The sequence below is a fragment of the Lathamus discolor genome, chromosome 2, assembly GCF_037157495.1.
Source record: "Lathamus discolor isolate bLatDis1 chromosome 2, bLatDis1.hap1, whole genome shotgun sequence".
In the NCBI taxonomy this organism is placed as follows: Eukaryota; Metazoa; Chordata; class Aves; order Psittaciformes; family Psittacidae; genus Lathamus; species Lathamus discolor.
Genome location: NC_088885.1, coordinates 52,106,502 through 52,123,239, shown reverse-complemented (window position 1 = coordinate 52,123,239; position 16,738 = coordinate 52,106,502). Strand labels below are relative to the sequence as shown.

The following is a 16,738-nucleotide window of genomic DNA, read 5'->3' as shown; positions in this document are numbered from 1 at the left end:
TCTTTAGCAAATGAGATTTTCATCAAACAGAGAAGGGAAAATAAAAAGACTGAAGGCAAAACACTGTGATACAAAAATAACCAATTTATCTTTGCACAGATAAGATTAGGTTTTTCATTCTACTTCCTTTTCTGAGTGTACAGATGAGCTAACTTGAACTGACAGACTGGTAGAGATGAATGTTCTAACAAAATTCACAAAATATCTTAAAAATAACCTGCAATTTATTTTTTAATAAAGCATAGGTAATATCATTGCAAAGGTCTCCTGGATAGTCAAAATCAGAGAGTCCACAGTAAAATCACTGCAGTTTTCTTCTTTGCACTCATATGGGAATCCATATAGTGAAACAGGGGAACTTTCTTTGCATTAAGAGGAATGAAATAAATGTAACTATCGGGGAAAGAAACCCCAAAACTTAATAAAGAACTAGTGCCCTTGGAACATACAGAGGCTTCAGAATTACATTAAAGGTGAATTCCTGTCTTTAGCATAATTTTGCTTCTTAAATTTTTAATATTTAAATTTAAAAAAAAAAAAAAAAAAAAATCCCATTTTGGTTTTTTATCCAAAATGTGTATTGTGATAAGTACAGATAGTTGTTTTAGAATGTTAAGGAAAGAAATACCATAAGACTAGGATGCCAAATGGGAAAAGAACTGTTATTTAATAGGCATTAGAAAGTAAGATCAGAAAGAATTTAATTCTGGTGTCTATGCAGGAACATAGGAAGCAGTCCCAGACTCCAGGAGTTTATAATCTAATTCTTCTGGTTTTCAGTCTCATTTATTTATTTTTAATCACTGAAATAGGAAAAAAAAATAGATATATTTAGTGCCATCTTCTCCAAAATGAGATGTTACTATGTTACTATTCAGAGCACCCCAGTGAAATTCCTATGCTCAGAAATGCAAATGATCTGATGCAAATATTCTCTTTAGCTGAGTTATGTGCCTAAATCCAAGGAGTATGTGGCTCTGTTTATCCTGAACAAATGCCTTTTATCTTCTTAACTGCCTGCAGAACTCTGTTTTTATCAGGGCTATATTAAAACCAACAATTAATGTTCCTTCTTGGGCAGCTAATGACCCAGATTTGAAAATGGAATTTTCTATTCTCTTCTATTCTTTGCCCATAAAAAGCTTTTTCTTGAAAAGAGAAAAGAATCATGGGGCTTTAGTCAGGTCTTTAAAAGCATGAGTCCTACGTGGAAGCGTACCTGTACAGTGATGCTGTTGATTTTGGTGCTGTAAAAGGTTGTTGAGCGGGCAAAGAACCTGTTATGTGCTTCTTCCTGTCTGTTTGCTCTCTTCCCACTTTCTGAAGATATGTCCATCATCACCACAGTCCACTTCCCCCTTGGAAGGTGTCCACAACATCACAAAGATGACACACAAAATGTCCCACTGTCTCTTATATCATTTCCATTTATTTTTCCTTATGGCAGAAAATAGAAATGCTACTTCCAGTGAATTAGATCTACGTGTACATTGAGATACAGCTCAGAATCTTCTGATCTCATATGGAACTGGAAAATAAATCTTTCACTGAACAGAGAGAGCATTTTTTACTAAGTTGCTGGCATGTATCTGAATACTTTCATTCTCCTTTCATATCCACTTCAGTGCTCTTAAACTGCTGCTCTCTAATGCTTTTTGAAGGTCCCATCTTTCTTGTCTTGTATTCCTTTCTCCGAGTCTTCAAAGAGTGCCCTGATCTTATGACCATCGTAAAATATTTCAATGACAGGACTACCTTCTTTGTAGCATTCACCTTTTCAACTGCTATAGTAAAAAAAGCAATTTTTATATGCTAAGAGTGAATTTTAATAGAAAGAACACATGCTGTGGTTCTGTAGTTGCTAATTTCTGCCGCTAAAGTGAATTATTTAAAAGTGAATAAATTAATTAGATGTACTAAGCATTCAGCCCATTTTCATGGCTAGGTTCTCACATAATTGCTACAAAGCTGCACTATTTGCATTGTAAACTTCATAAAAAGGAAGTTTTTAGAATCTTTCCACGTTCAGTCTGTTCAGCTCAAGATTTTTTTTAATTTTTTTTTTCATTTAAAGAAGTCATTATCTAATGCTTCATTCAAAGCATAATTAAGCATTGATTTCTCATGCCGTCCTTCAGTACTCAGGCTTGTAACTCCAGTGAAGGTGAGTCAAGTCAATGTAGATGTGAACAATGTAAACTCCCTATCTCCATCAGCTACCCAGGGCTGCCTTTATAAGCAGTGTACTCCAGGGTGTAAATCTAAGGCCAAAATAGACACCAAAGACTGTTCAGAAGAATCATACCCCAAACAGGCTTTTGGTGCCATAGTGGGTCAAGAGGGTGTGGCTACATGAGGTTGTAGGTGCAAAACAGGGTAAATGCCAGTAAAGAACGACTGGGGAGGTCAATGGCAGGGACATCCCTCAAAATAAACAGCTACAAAGTGAGTGGCTCCAAGCTGTGAGAACCTGCAAAAGTATTCTGGGGAAGGATGACTATAAATAAGCTAACTCTAGTCTTTTTTCTGAAGCAGCTTTGGGTTATGGCTGAGAGAGTTGGGATTGTTCCCAAAAAAGGAGGCTCAGGGGAGACCTTATAACAGTCTTCCAGTATGTAAAGGGGCCTACAAGAAATCTGGAGGAGGACTTCATACAAGGGCATGTCGGGATATGACAGGGGGGTTTAAACTTAAAGAGGGGAGATTTAGATTAGATATTAGGAAGAAATTATTTACCACGAGGGTGGCGAGGCAGTGGAACAGACAGTTCAGAGAAGCTGTGGCTGCCTTGGAGTATTCAAGGTGAGGTTGGATGGGTCTTTGAGCAACCTGGTCTAGTGGAAGGTGTCCCTGCCCATGGTGGGAGGTTGGAATTGGATGATCTTTAAGGTCCCTTCCAACTCTAACCATTCTGTGATTCTACAATACTGTCTGAACCAGGATAGAGAATAAGTGGACTTTTGGTCTGACATAATACAGATATTATTATGACCACAGATATTATGAGAGAACCATAGTTGGGGGGGCGCGGTGGGGGTGTATGTATGCATGTGAATGGACTTGAAGGTTTTCTGTGTTTCCTGGGTTTGGGCTAATTGTTGTCGCCTAAAAATATTATTTGGCCCTACGCTACTTTTGTACTCTTATTAGGTAATAATGTTTATCTTTTACTTCTTTTCCTTTGATATATTGTTTGGTATGTTAGAATCACAACATTAACTGTGTACTAGATAATTTAATTCTCATTCCCCAGTTTCTGAACAGGACTATAAAACAGGCAAGTGCAGCACTTGGAGAATTTCCATCCCGTCTTGCACTATGCCTGCTGCAGAGTGGGTCAGGAACCTGGGGGTTTACATCTTGTGATGTGAATACCGATAAAAGTTTTAAAACAAGATCAACAACAAAATGAGCTCATTATTAATGACACTGACTTGTAATTCTTAGTAACTTGATTATAAATGCTTCCCAATAACCTGAGCAACAGCAAGTCCACAAAGGCTGCTGCAAAAATCCTAGTGAGTGCTTTGTAGCTGCCATTTTATTTCCCAATTAAAAATGTAGCAGTCATCCTTTAAGCCAGTGACTGCAAGCACTTAATGGTGCCAGTGGAGCGCTGTGTGGGACAGGTGGCTCGGGAACAAAAAGAGGCTTTTGTAATTGCTTGGCAGGGCAGAGCTGTATGAGGGTGCAGCAGCAGTTGGCAGATTGGATTAACGGTCTCCTAGGGGTGAGATCTGGCACATGAGCTGTGTGTTAATACCTGTAGCCCTAAGTTGCTTCTGGAGCTACATTTGTAATAATAAGAGCATCCACTTTGCCTCCACCATGTCACAAAGTCATAAATCCTAAAGCTGGCCTTTAAATTCCCTTTCAGCATCGTCAGCAGTGTAAGGCTCTCAAACGTGTAATTTGGAAACAAATCTTTTAATAAAGAATTATTATCATGAAACAACTGAGGTAGATAATCAGTTTGTGGAACACGAAGTTACAGCATTATCTTACAAAACTTCAGTCCCACCATTACTGTTGTGAATGTTGCTGTCACCCTTTATTTATGGTTATCTTGTAAACTAGAGACAATCACAGAATCACAGAATCACAGAATCCCAAGGGTTGGAAGGGACCTAAAAAGATCATCTAGTCCAACCCCCCTGCAAGAGCAGGGTAACCTACAGTACATCACACAGGAACTTGTCCAGGCGGGCCTTGAATATCTCCAGTGTAGGAGACTCCACAACCCCCCTGGGCAACCTGTTCCAGTGCTCTGTCACTCTTACAGTAAAGAAGTTCTTCCTGATGTTAACGTGGAACTTCCTATGTTCCAGTTTACACCCATTGCCCCTTGTCCTATCACTGGATATCACTGAAAAAAGCCTAGCTCCATCATCCTGACACCTACCCTTCACATATTTGTAAACATTGATGAGGTCACCCCTCAGTCTCCTCTTCTCCAAGCTAAAGAGACCCAGCTCCCTCAGCCTCTCCTCATAAGGGAGATGTTCCACTCCCTTAATCATCTTTGTGGCTCTGCGCTGGACTCCTTCAAGCAATTCCCTGTCCTTCTTGAACAGAGGGGCCCAGAACTGGACGCAATATTCCAGATGCGGCCTCACCAAGGCTGAGTAGAGGGGGAGGAGAACCTCTCTTGACCTACTAACCACTCCCTTTCTAATGCACCCTAAGATGCCATTTGCCTTCTTGGCCACAAGAGCACATTGCTGGCTCATGGTCATCCTCCTATCCACCAGGACCCCCAGGTCCCTTTCCCCTTCACTACTTTCCAGCAGGTCACCCCCCAACCTGTACTGGTACATGGGGTTGTTCTTCCCCAGATGCAAGACTCTACACTTGCCCTTGTTAAATTTCATCAAGTTTCTCCCCGCCCAACTCTCCAGCCTGTCCAGGTCTCGCTGAATGGCAGCACAGTCCTCTGGTGTGTCAGCCACTCCTCCCAGTTTTGTGTCATCAGCAAACTTGCTGAGGGTGCACTCAGTTCCCTCATCCAGGTCATTGATGAAAATATTAAACAGCACCGGTCCCAGCACCGACCCCTGAGGAACTCCACTAGTCACAGACCTCCAGCTAGATTCTGCGCCATTGACCACAACTCTCTGTCTTCTTCCTTTCAGCCAGTTCTCGATCCACCTCACTACTTGATCATCAAGCCCACACTTCCTTAACTTATCTATGAGGATGCTGTGGGAGACAGTATCAAATGCCTTACTGAAATCAAGAAAAACTACATCTACCGCTCTACCATCATCCCTCCACCTAGTCACTTCCTCATAGAAGGCTATAAGGTTGGTCATACATGACTTCCCCCTCATAAAACCATGTTGGCTGTTCTTAATGACCCCCTCATCCTTGATATGCCTAGTGATGGAGTCAAGAATAAGTTGTTCCATCATCTTTCCAGGGATGGAGGTAAGGCTGACCGGTCTATAATTACCCGGGTCCTCCTTCTTGCCCTTCTTATAGATTGGTGTGACCTTTGCCATCCGCCAATCCTCAGGCACCTCGCCCATTTCCCACGACTTACCAAAGATGATGGAAAGTGGCCTAGCAATGACCTCCGCCAGCTCCCTCAGCACCCATGGGTGCATTCCATCCGGACCCATCGATTTACAGATGTCCAGTTTGCATAGCTGATCCCTAACCCAATCCTCATCTACCAAAGCAAACTCCTCCTTTGTCCTGACTCCTTCTGGGGCTATAGAGATCCGGGGCCCTCGGGGAGAGTCTGCAGGAGTAAAGACAGAGGCAAAGAAGGCATTCAGCACCTCTGCCTTCTTGCTGTTTGCAAAGGAGTAACCCCTTGGCTTTGCTGGTTCAGAGACCTTTGGTTTGGTGGCTGGAAAATCAGCTTCTAATCCAGCACTCCCACTGTATGTTTGTGGGAGAGATTTACATATTAACTGTGTGTGTTGCCTGCAGCCATGACCCTATTACAATCAGCTTGAGCCTGAGTTACAAATGCTTCTAAATGCAAGTCCCCAAGGCATGAATGTGCTGTCCCTTCCTGATGTCATCTTGATGTGAGGTTGTTGCTGGCCCGAAGAAGCCTCTCCAGTGTGGGTCACAGGACATTCACAGCGCCACGTGAGGGAAGAGCTGTTCTGATTGTCCTCTATGTACCAAGGACAAGCTTATAGAGGAAGGCTCCTTCAGGTTCCTATTGCAATGATTTAATTTTCAGTCCTAGAGCTTGATTTGTTTAAAGATTTGGAAAACAGAACCATGCAAAGACTTTTCCTGATACTGCCTTTTGCATTCTTCTACATTTCATCCCTTGTACATAGCATTTTATTCTGTTCTTCCAAATTGATTGCTAAAATTTGTTCCTGGTTCTGGAGCTACCTAACCACTGATCCTTGATTTCCTATGACATTGGGTAGCAGTGGGGCAGCTCCTTATTCACACCTGTGTGGCTGAGCTGAGGTGCTGACCCATTGGGTCTCTCTGAGACACTGACCGCTTAGTGTTGGCTGTGTCATTTCACCCATTTCACAGGAGGGGATTGTCCCCTCCTCTTTCCAAGAAAAATGGTTTCCTCCCATAAGTCAACTCTAATACATGCCTTCCCTGTGTATATAGGTTGTTCCTTTTGCCAAAATATTAATTTAGGTTAGTTCCTCTGAAATACAGAGACAATTACAGCAAAGGCAACAAGTTGCCAAATGCTCTGCATGTCGATTGATACAGAGACCCCTTCTTCTTACCTCTTTTCCTGCTCAAGGTCCTTTTCCCCCCCATCTCTGTCTTTTCCTGACTGTTCTGAAGTGGCACAGCACTCTCAGTGTGCACCTTCTGTGGCTGTGACCACATTACACATGTGCCTGATGAGCTGAATACAGTGCAGTGGGTGAGAGCATCCCAAATCAGGTATTCTGTAACAGCTGTGGGTTATTTGGCTGCCAGCTGAACCAATGCACAGGAAATGCTCATTGGTAGAATTTATTATGGTTTTCCTGATCTATTAGAGGGACAAAGAGAAATAGGCAGTATTCCTTGGAGGGCTATAGAAAAAGGCTGGCACACAGCATGAGACTGTATTACTTGGGAAGTGATAAAGTATAAAGGGATAATTCAACATAGAGACAAAGAAGAATTTACTGTCTCAGAAGAAAACAAACTAGGTCAGTATCACAATGAATTTGAAAGGTGAGAGTGTTGAAAACACCTCAAATTGTATGGCTTTATTGATTCATTTACTTCTTGCAAGCAATTGAGCTTCACTGAATGTAGGGTACAAAATGCCAATATGGATTTTGGTGTGGGGTTTTGGTTTGTTTGCTTTTTTATTTGTTATTTTATTACACTGATACAAAAGGAATAGATAGCATATGTTTTTTGAGAAAACCTAATTCCAGGCTGGTTATATGGAGTCCCCATTAGCAATAAAATGGTGGTAATACTTTGATAAAATAGTTGGGCTGGGGAGAATACCACTGACCAGTCTGTCTCCAATGACAGAAAACAATGAAAAGGCCACTACCTAACTGCCCACAAACCATACCTCAGCCAGAGATAACCCATTGTGCTCCAAATCACAAATACATGGGAGAATGAAGGATGAGAAATTGAACAAAATATTGCCAAGAACTTGGTGGTCAGTTACAGGAATGGATTTTCCATCCCTTCAGAGTGCCAGTGTAACACACAATGGGAAAAGAAGGATTTCTTCTCAACAGAACAGAAGGGTTCAAGTTATGGACCCTTAGTTCAGTTTCCAGGCTGTATGGCCCCAATGAAACCGATGCTATTATAAAGAATTTTGATCAAGGCAAATGATGTTGTCTCATTAAGTAAAAATTTAGTCTACTAAACTACTTTAGTTGACTTTCATAAAAAATACAGAAAGTTCTGCAAACAGGTACAGTGAAATGCTTTAATTCTCCACAGAATACCATACAGAAGTATGGCAGTGAGATATGTGGGTTGGACTAGATGACCTTTGAAGGTCTCTTCCAACCCATGCTATTTTATGGTTCTATGATACTTTTGGTCAGACAATTATTTTTTTATTTATTTTTTTTTACCTACTGAAAGATTTGTACAAATGACATAGTTACCCTGTGAAGATAACACTATATTTGCTTGCTGGTGACTGACCAATAGAAGAATCAATATGACATTGTGATAGTGACTTGGGTCATCCTTTGCTGTGCATGGGAGAAGGAAGAGTTTGCTTTTATGATTTTCACTCTGAACCTGATTTTCACTCTCTTTCATGTCATCATTAGATAGCAGGGTACCAAATACATGAGCTGTTTGCCAATGCAGAGCAGCAGCCTTCCTGCATTCTACTTTGTTCTCTTTTCCCTCTTAATTTGTCAACTTCAGAGTTTGGTTAAATATCACGGCTATTAAAGGCCAAATGGAAAATCATCTTTTACCTGCATAGTTTGTATCACAGCATGAGTTACTGTTTAAGGGTGCTAGGACCATTTTGAAAGGTGGAATATGTAATTATTTCAAATATTTGGGATTATTCAACCGGTTTGACATTCATATGTGCATCTGGGGATTTGTCTGCTCATAGCACAAGCAGGAAAACAGGATACTAATTTACTTCCAGCAAATGTCTTTTTAGAAATTCTCTGTGGGAAACCCTTTTAATGGATCTGGCAGTTCATGTTCCACCAGCCGCTTGTGCTGTATTTTTACATGTATTTTTTAGAACATGCAGTAAGACAGTAAAGACAGTTTGGGTCTGCTAAGAATCCTGAGGGGATGTATTATTTGGAGTTATACTTTATTGTTCCAAAATAAAAAGTGATTCCTTTCACCCAGGTAACTACTGAGTACTTTATGATTAATTACATTTAAATATATTTGTGCTATTTTCAGACTTAGCCAACCATTGTAGTTTTATTTCTGATAACTATTTAGAGGGTTCATTTTAATTTGGGGGTACTGGTATGACTTTTAGGATGAAACGTGTGATTCCTGAAAAAGAAGACGCTAAATAGTACAGATTTTGTATTAAGCCTTGCAAACTGCTTTATAACACAGCTTGTGCCTGTGCTTACTCTGCCCTGTACCTCTTCTCTTCCAAACTCTAAATTTTATGGGATTTTTTTGGAATTTTCTAGACAATTTTTTAATGTAAATAACACTACTGCGTGAAGGATTAGGTGGAGTCATTTAGAAAATGGATGGTTTATTCCTGTGTTTATCAAGTAAATAATAATCATGATATCATGGCAGCCAGTCCACCTGGGTTTAACTCTAAGTTCATGAACTGTTTAATATGCTGAATGGTAGGACCCTAAATGATCTGTTTTAATAGAACAGCCTGTTAGAAGATGAGAGGATTTGGCTGATTTGGGGAGTTTTCTTCTAAGGGTCTTTTCACTCTTCTTTGCTTGTAAACCTTCTTAAAAGAAAGTCTGGATGTGCCTCTTGTTTGTATTGATTCAGCACCATGTCATACAAACATAAAAGAAAGTCTTTCAATTAAATGCTGGTTACTGCTGGTCCTAGCATGGTATCAGCCCACATGTGACAGAGACCAGCACAGAAGATGGAAGTGTAAACTAAACTCTTCCTTTTTTCCTGTTGCTAGTGAAAAATCCTCAGTGGGTAGTGCAGTCTTTCATACCAGCCAAAATATGCTGAAAACACATTTCACAATCTCCTTCTAAAAAGTCCTTCATTTACATCTAAACCCGTTTCCTAATCCCTTGAGTTGCACAGGCAGTGCCAAATGGAAAATAGCGGTGACAGTTTCAAACTTTTAACATTAAGTTAATGAGGGTGAAAGCTTCGCACATTCAGCTTGTGTCTGTGTGACAAATCAGGTGAAATGTAGGGAGGTAACCAGGGTTCCATTTGTCTTTTTGGACTTGTGTCAAGTAGGGGGCCTATAAGGATGCTGGGGAGGGACTCTTCATTAGGGACTGTAGTGATAGGACAGGGGGTAATGGGTTAAACACGCGAAATTTAGATTCGATATAAGGAAGAAATTCTTTCCTGTTAGGGTGGTGAGGCACTGGAACGGGTTGCCCAAGGAAGCTGTGAATGCTTCATCCCTGGGGGTGTTCAAGGCCAGGCTGGACAGAGCCTTGGGTGACATGGTTTAGTGTGAGGTATCCCTGTCCATGGCAGAGGGGTTGGAACTTGATGATCTTAAGGTCCTTTTCAACCCTAACTATTCAATGATTCTAAGTATTTACGCGGCTGCTTTGGGGCAAAAACAAGAGCAATGCATTCAAAATTAAAGTATTTGAATAGTCACAATGAATAAATTAGTCCAAATCCATTTTATTCTTAAATAACATATATTTTCTATTTAAGTAAGCCCTGCTGAACTAGGACCTGTATCCTTGGAGATGAAGCAAGCGCTTTCAAGGAGATGCTGCTCTGCTGTCCACACCGTACTTTGCTCTGCAGCAATGTGGCACAAACATTGCCTCTTTGTTTTGTTTCTGTAAATTGCAGGAACCAGAGTTTACTTTTTATTTTGGAATCTAGAGGCAGGGAAAGGCAGATGCTCTTTTCTTCTGCTATACATGCTGCAGTGTTTGCATTTCCGCTGTCATCTGGTCAGGTCCAGGTTTCTTTTGTTGATTACATAAAAAGAAGTCAGTGGCTTCAGAACAGTGTTGTCATATATAATCAGTCCTGTATTTTTCTGAATTTTGGAAAGATAATTGTCTTTCAAAGACTTCAGTGGAAACAGATACATCTGTCTCTTAAACCCTTTACGATTCCAGTGTAAACACACACATGTTGCAGAAGATAATGTAGATTGAAAGTAAGCAAGATCTGTGCTGTAACCTGGCATGAGAAGCACAGTGGGAGACTGTTTCTGACATGGTGGATTTAGTATAATGACTTTTACAGCATTCATTGGTCACAGCTGGCATGGGAGCTTTTATGACCCAATTCTGGTAATACCTAGAACCCTTCAGAGCAGTCCCAAGTGTGTACTAACTTTTGTTGTATGTCTTGGCATACAGGGTCTACAGAGCACAAGAGCTGCCAAAATATCTGCTACTTTCAGATATGCTTCTCTGCTGACAGGAGCTGTGTGCTTCTGGGATCCAGCCAAAAATCAGGGCTAAGTGCATCAAATCAGTGCAATGGCTTTTGCCACACCCCTTGGATAGAGGAGAACATGGAGAATTAATACAGTTATTTTTGTTAACTAAGCATCAGAAACATTGGAGGTTAGATGAAATGAATACTGACTTTTAAGCACTGTCCAGTGTCTGAAGCTTAGCTATAAGTTTCAAATGAGTGCTCATATCATTCCTTCACTTTTCCCTGGTGTGGGGTTTTCCTCATAAGTGAATGGCCTAATTAAGTTAGACCCCAGCAGAAATTTTAGTTGAGATATAAAGCAGACAGCATCAGCATCATCATCATCTCAAAAAGTTAAAATAACTTCATTTTTGTTGCATATGTGAGAGGAAAGCAGCCATCTAATTTCCCAAAAAGACATTAAGTGATATTTCTCTTGGATTCCTGTCTGCTTGGGAGGGTTGATCACGGTGTGTTTTCCAAACAGGTTTAAAATAGGGATTAGAAGGACTTTTGAGCTGCATGTGCTCTTGCCCTTAAGAACTATAATAATAATAAATGTCTGATCCTGAAATCTTTGATCATACATGTAGTTGTTTACACAAGCAAACCTACTGACTTTAAAGATTCATTTGAGAAAGGATTGCTGCTGTGAACGAACTCTGCCAGCTGCAAGCGTTTGAAGGCTATATGCTACAGGCACAGCTGATGTGAGATATTTTAGAGTCTGGCCAAAGACCCAAGAGGATGAAAAATGGTGTTCAGAAAATAAAGAAGTTCTTCGAAAGCACTGTAACTTTTGTTTTCCCCACTGCTGAACTGTCTTGGCAAAGACAATGTTTTACCTCAGTCTCCATTAATGGCTTTAAGACAGCTCTAAAGTCTAGCATGGCTAGTCCATATGGGACTCTGTACTTTCAAGCAGGGACGTCACAGATGTCCTGCTCAAACCTTCCGTGGCTGTTTCTTCTCCGTCCAGCCTGCCACACTTCTCTTTTTTTCCCCTGAAGGCATCTGCTCGTACTCATTCTGGGGGCTGGCTTCTGCCTCTGATAGTTGATAACAGAGCATGGCTTATTACCTTGAACCGCAGTCCTTGCCTCTGATCACAATTTGTATGTCACATCATTTTCTACATTCTACTGCCAGGGTATTTGAAGACAAAAGTTGCTCAATATTTAATGGCAATGTATAAGTAGGTTTTTCAGCTCTATAGACAAATTTAGTCTTCCGGTGCATTTTCTGTAAGGAATTTTAGCAGGTTTAGAACTTCACCAAAGCTGGAATAGAATCTAAGCAAGATACATCAGCCAAGTCTCCTATATCAGCATTACAAGATTAAAGAGCTCTTTGGTCTGATTGGATATAGATGAGACAATGGTAATTTGACATTATCTGAAAAAGGTGCATCTAAAAAGGACACCTGTACTATGATAAACACTAGTGTGCAGTGAGTTCATTTGTGTTCCTAGACCTTCCCTGATACCAATACACTACTGGAGGGATCTTTAAGTATCTGAATGCCTAAAAGGAGATAAGATTTCAGGTTATAACCTGATGATGTCCTTGTAATGAAGGGAGTGAATTGCACAGAGGAAGAAGGAAGTCACATCAATCTAGCATCAATCTCTGTATTTCATAGGCAGAAATCCAATGCTTTGACCTCTCTGCTCTGGTGATAGCCTTTTTTTTTTTCATGGGGTTTATGTAGCAGTTTAAGGATTTAATGTTCAGATTCAAATTATAACAGAGAAGTTTGGTTTAATATCTACATCTACAATGATGTGCCTTGTGTTTTCCTGTCTCTCTACAGAGTGCTCAAAATACGTAAGCCTGCTACAGACACCACTATGCAGGCTTACCCTTAAGAGAGACAGGTAGTAAGTCACGCTTACTTGTCTGTGATGCTAACAACATGCTTGGGATGGCCACTGCTGAGGTAGCAGCACTGTCCAGGACATCTCATAATTTCTTATAAGTTAAAAGAAAATAATTGTGCAAAACCAGAGGTACCCAGGAAAAATAATTTTGATCATACAAGCTTGATTGGTGAAGCAAGTGTTCAAGAAGCTCCTCCTTCTTCCTCTGGGACAGGATGCATTATGAGAGCTATTGCAGAGCAAGTGGCTGAAAGAGTTAAGTGGAAGTCAAATGAAATGATTGTTATGACACTTTTTATTTAGTAGCATACAGTAAGAAGACAGAATTGCAAAAGTGAGTGACTCTACAAATGTGTATAAAGTCATTCATATTTGACCTTTCACACTAGTGCTCTCACTTGTGTTGCTCAGTGCTGCTCAACTTGGGCAACAACAGATCGCTGTTAGCAATTGTGTGTCATGAACAGAAAGTCACCAACTCTTGACCTTAACTCTGGTATTATTATGTTCTACTTAGAAAATAAGTAATAAACTCTCCGTTCTGAAATGAACTGCTGCCAAGCTCTTCCCCAAGGCCTAGAGTGTAAATTGGTATGAAGATGCATCTTAGAATGTCAATCAAAGAAATGTGAGATCAGCTTTACCCCCTAAGTCAATGAGGTTTTGTTTGCTGACTGACAAGAGTCCTACAACCCTCTCTGAGATCACCCAGCATCATTCCCTGTTTTCTTTGTGTGGGTATAAAGCAACAACAACAACAACAAAAAATATATATATATTCTACTCCTGTTGTGTCTTGTTATAATGATGGAGAATGTCTCCAGCTGGCCAAGGTGTCCTCATTAATGATTGTTCTATATTTAGCCCTTGCAGAGACCATGTGCCCCCAGTTTAATCAAAGACCTGGTAGTCATGGTAACTACACAGAGCATCTGGATGTATACGATTTGCCAAACACTGTAATACAGTACAAGATTAAAAGAACACACAACAGCACTAGGTGAATTAATGTATTGTTCCTTTCTACTACTGAATTTGAAGTGTTTATAAGAGCTCCCTAGCCAAATGCTAGACTGTTTTTGCAGAAAAAGAGCCTTATTAACACAGGTGACAATTACTAATCTCATGTTTTGTTTTTTTAATTTCATTTTGCAGGTGTATCAACATTCATATACGGCATATTATGTCCTCAGCAAAATACCTCATGGGTAAGTGATTTTTCAATGTCTACATTTTAAAACTCATCCAGTAAAAATTCTGCAAAATAATGTGTATTGTGACAAATGGTTTTCTGTGACAGCCGTTTGCAATGGTCTGGCATTCAGCTGCAGCATCCACTCAGCTGTGTGTCGTACAAAAGATGACATAGTCTGGAAACAGAAGTACTCCGCTTCCCCAGAGGATCAGACCATACAAATTTCATATTCCAGTTTTCAAGTTTTCGGCTAGAATATAGGTGTGTTGACATCTGGCTGAGCGCTGCAGTTGGCCCCTCACCAGAGCACTGTCTGAGAACCTATCCAGGGTTGTTTAGTCACTTATACTTGGTCAGAATTGAGGCATTGCCCTTCATTTGTGTCTCTTGGCATATTCCCTTGATACAAGTTCTCTTGCATCCCATCTGAAGGCAGATAGACCAGTAGTCTGTTCCCAGGTTCCCGATGCTGCTTAGATACATGCACTCACAATTTTACTGAAGCTACGAGCCTTCAGGTTTGTAGTTTACCTTTTCAGAGAGTGTGAGGTAAGTGCAGACAAATCGGAATGGCACGCAGGCTTTGCACAGCATTTCTAAACTTAATGAAAACATATCACTTTACCTAAAGCATGTACTGTAGAAGGTTATGTATCATTACAAGTAATAAACTTGCATCATGCAATGCGTTTTCATTTAGGCCCCATTCACTGGAGGTCCTGAGGTGGGCTCAGTGTTTAACACAGGCATCAGTTAGCTTGAGGGGATCCTCCTTTAGCTTTGATTAATTGCAGTTTTTTAAGTTCCCCTTTCTCAGCTTTGTGGCGCTTCAGGTTACCTGTGGCTCCAACTCTATCACCCTGCAGCTCATTTCTATACCTTACGGCTAAACAGGTAGTAGATGTTTTGGATTCTTGCAGTAACTGACAAAACCTGCAAAATTAAAAGCAACATCTGCTTGGTTTATACACAGGGTGATCATAGGATCACCAAGTAACTCAGGCTGGAAAAGCTCTTCCAAGTTCCAACCTCCTGCTCAAAGCAGATTATTCAAAGCTTTATCCAGCTTGATTTTGATGGGGACTGCACTGCTGGGCAACCAGTCCCACTGCCTGACTGTCCTCATGGGGAGAAAATATCTCCTTATATCCTTTCTGAACCTTCCCTCTCAGTTTACATCCACTCTCTCCCACTCACTACTATATTAAACTATTGTGTCTCTGATTTAGGAAAGCAGTAGAGCAGGTCCTAAAGTCCTGTTAATTTCTGCATCCATAGGCCTGGTGCCTACCCCTGAGAGAAGGCAGGAGCTTGGCCATGCCTGTATGCTGTTTCCCACTGCTTTTTGCAGGCAGCTCCCACTATACGTGTGTACAGTGGATCAGCAGCCTTCCACTGGGTGATCCTCAGGGGACCTCACTGTTTGACCCTAGAATGATGTTAGTCAGACGTTGCAACACCTACATCCAATCCAGTTTCCTTGGCATGGTAATTAGTTGGTTTAACAATAGAGAAGTACAGATTCAATAGCAAGACACAAAAACATCTCTCAGTACTTTTTCACCATGAATATACTAGTTACATTCAGGTGTTCCTCACAGCTACAGATTGGGCAGAGAAGAGATTCAGAGCGGCCCTGTGGAGAATGACTTGGGGGTGCTGGTAGATGAGAAAATGAACATGAGCCGGCTTCAGTGTGCGCTCGCAGCCCAGAAAGCCAACCGTATCCTGGGCCGCATCAAAAGGGGCGTGACCAGCAGGTCGAAGGAGCTGATCCTGCCCCTCTACTCTGCTCTTGTGAGACCTCACCTGCAGTATTGTGTGCAGTTCTGGTGTCCTCAACATAAAAAGGACATGGAACTGCTGGAACAAGTCCAGAGGAGGGCCACAAGGATGATCAGGGGATTGGAGCACCTCCCATATGAAGACAGGCTGAGGAAGTTGGGGCTGTTCAGCCTGGAGAAGAGAAGGCTGTGTGGAGACCTTATAGCAGCCTTCCAGTACCTGAAGGGGGCCTATAGGGATGCTGGGGAGGGACTCTTCGTCAGGGACTGTAGTGACAGGACAAGGGGTAACGGGTTCAAACTTAAACAGGGGAGGTTTAGATTGGATATAAGGAGGAAATTCTTTCCTGCTAGGGTGGTGAGGCACTGGAATTGGTTGCCCAGGGAGGTTGTGAGTGCTCCATCCCTGGGAGTGTTCAAGGCCAGGTTGGATGAAGCCTGGTGTGGGATGGTTTAGTTTGTGTGGGATGGTTTAGTTTGAGGTTTCCCTGCCCATGGCAGGGGGGTTGGAACTAGATGATCTTGAGGTCCTTTCCAACCCTAACTATTCTATGATTCTATGATTCTACGATTTGTGCCACACACCCACACACACCAAAAAAATAACCAAATCCAAAACCAGACAACCAAAAAAAAAAAAAAAAAACCCAGAGGGAATAAAAAAAAAAAAGAAAAAAAAAGAACCCAAAAACCAAACAGCAAAGCTGAAATAACTCTCTTTGGCTTCTATCTAACAACAGAGAAACAGTACTTCGTCTAAAAAAAAACTGTAATAGAGAGACATATATGTTTTAAAATCTATCAGCCCAGGAGCTTGTGAAGCTTGCTTCCCTACAGCTTGTGTCTTG

The 16,738-nt window shown here is 41.1% G+C and overlaps 1 protein-coding gene across 6 annotated transcripts in view; it reads left to right on the top strand.

Moving 5' to 3' along the window:
- DPP6 (dipeptidyl peptidase like 6) overlaps nt 1-16,738 on the top strand; it is a 510,591-nt gene that overhangs the window by 374,310 nt on the left and 119,543 nt on the right. For all 6 annotated transcript variants that reach the window (XM_065666817.1, XM_065666815.1, XM_065666816.1 and 3 more), the window contains exon 6: nt 14,067-14,119. In XM_065666817.1, coding sequence (XP_065522889.1) covers nt 14,067-14,119 — 53 coding nt within the window. The remainder of the gene's footprint in view (nt 1-14,066; nt 14,120-16,738) is intronic.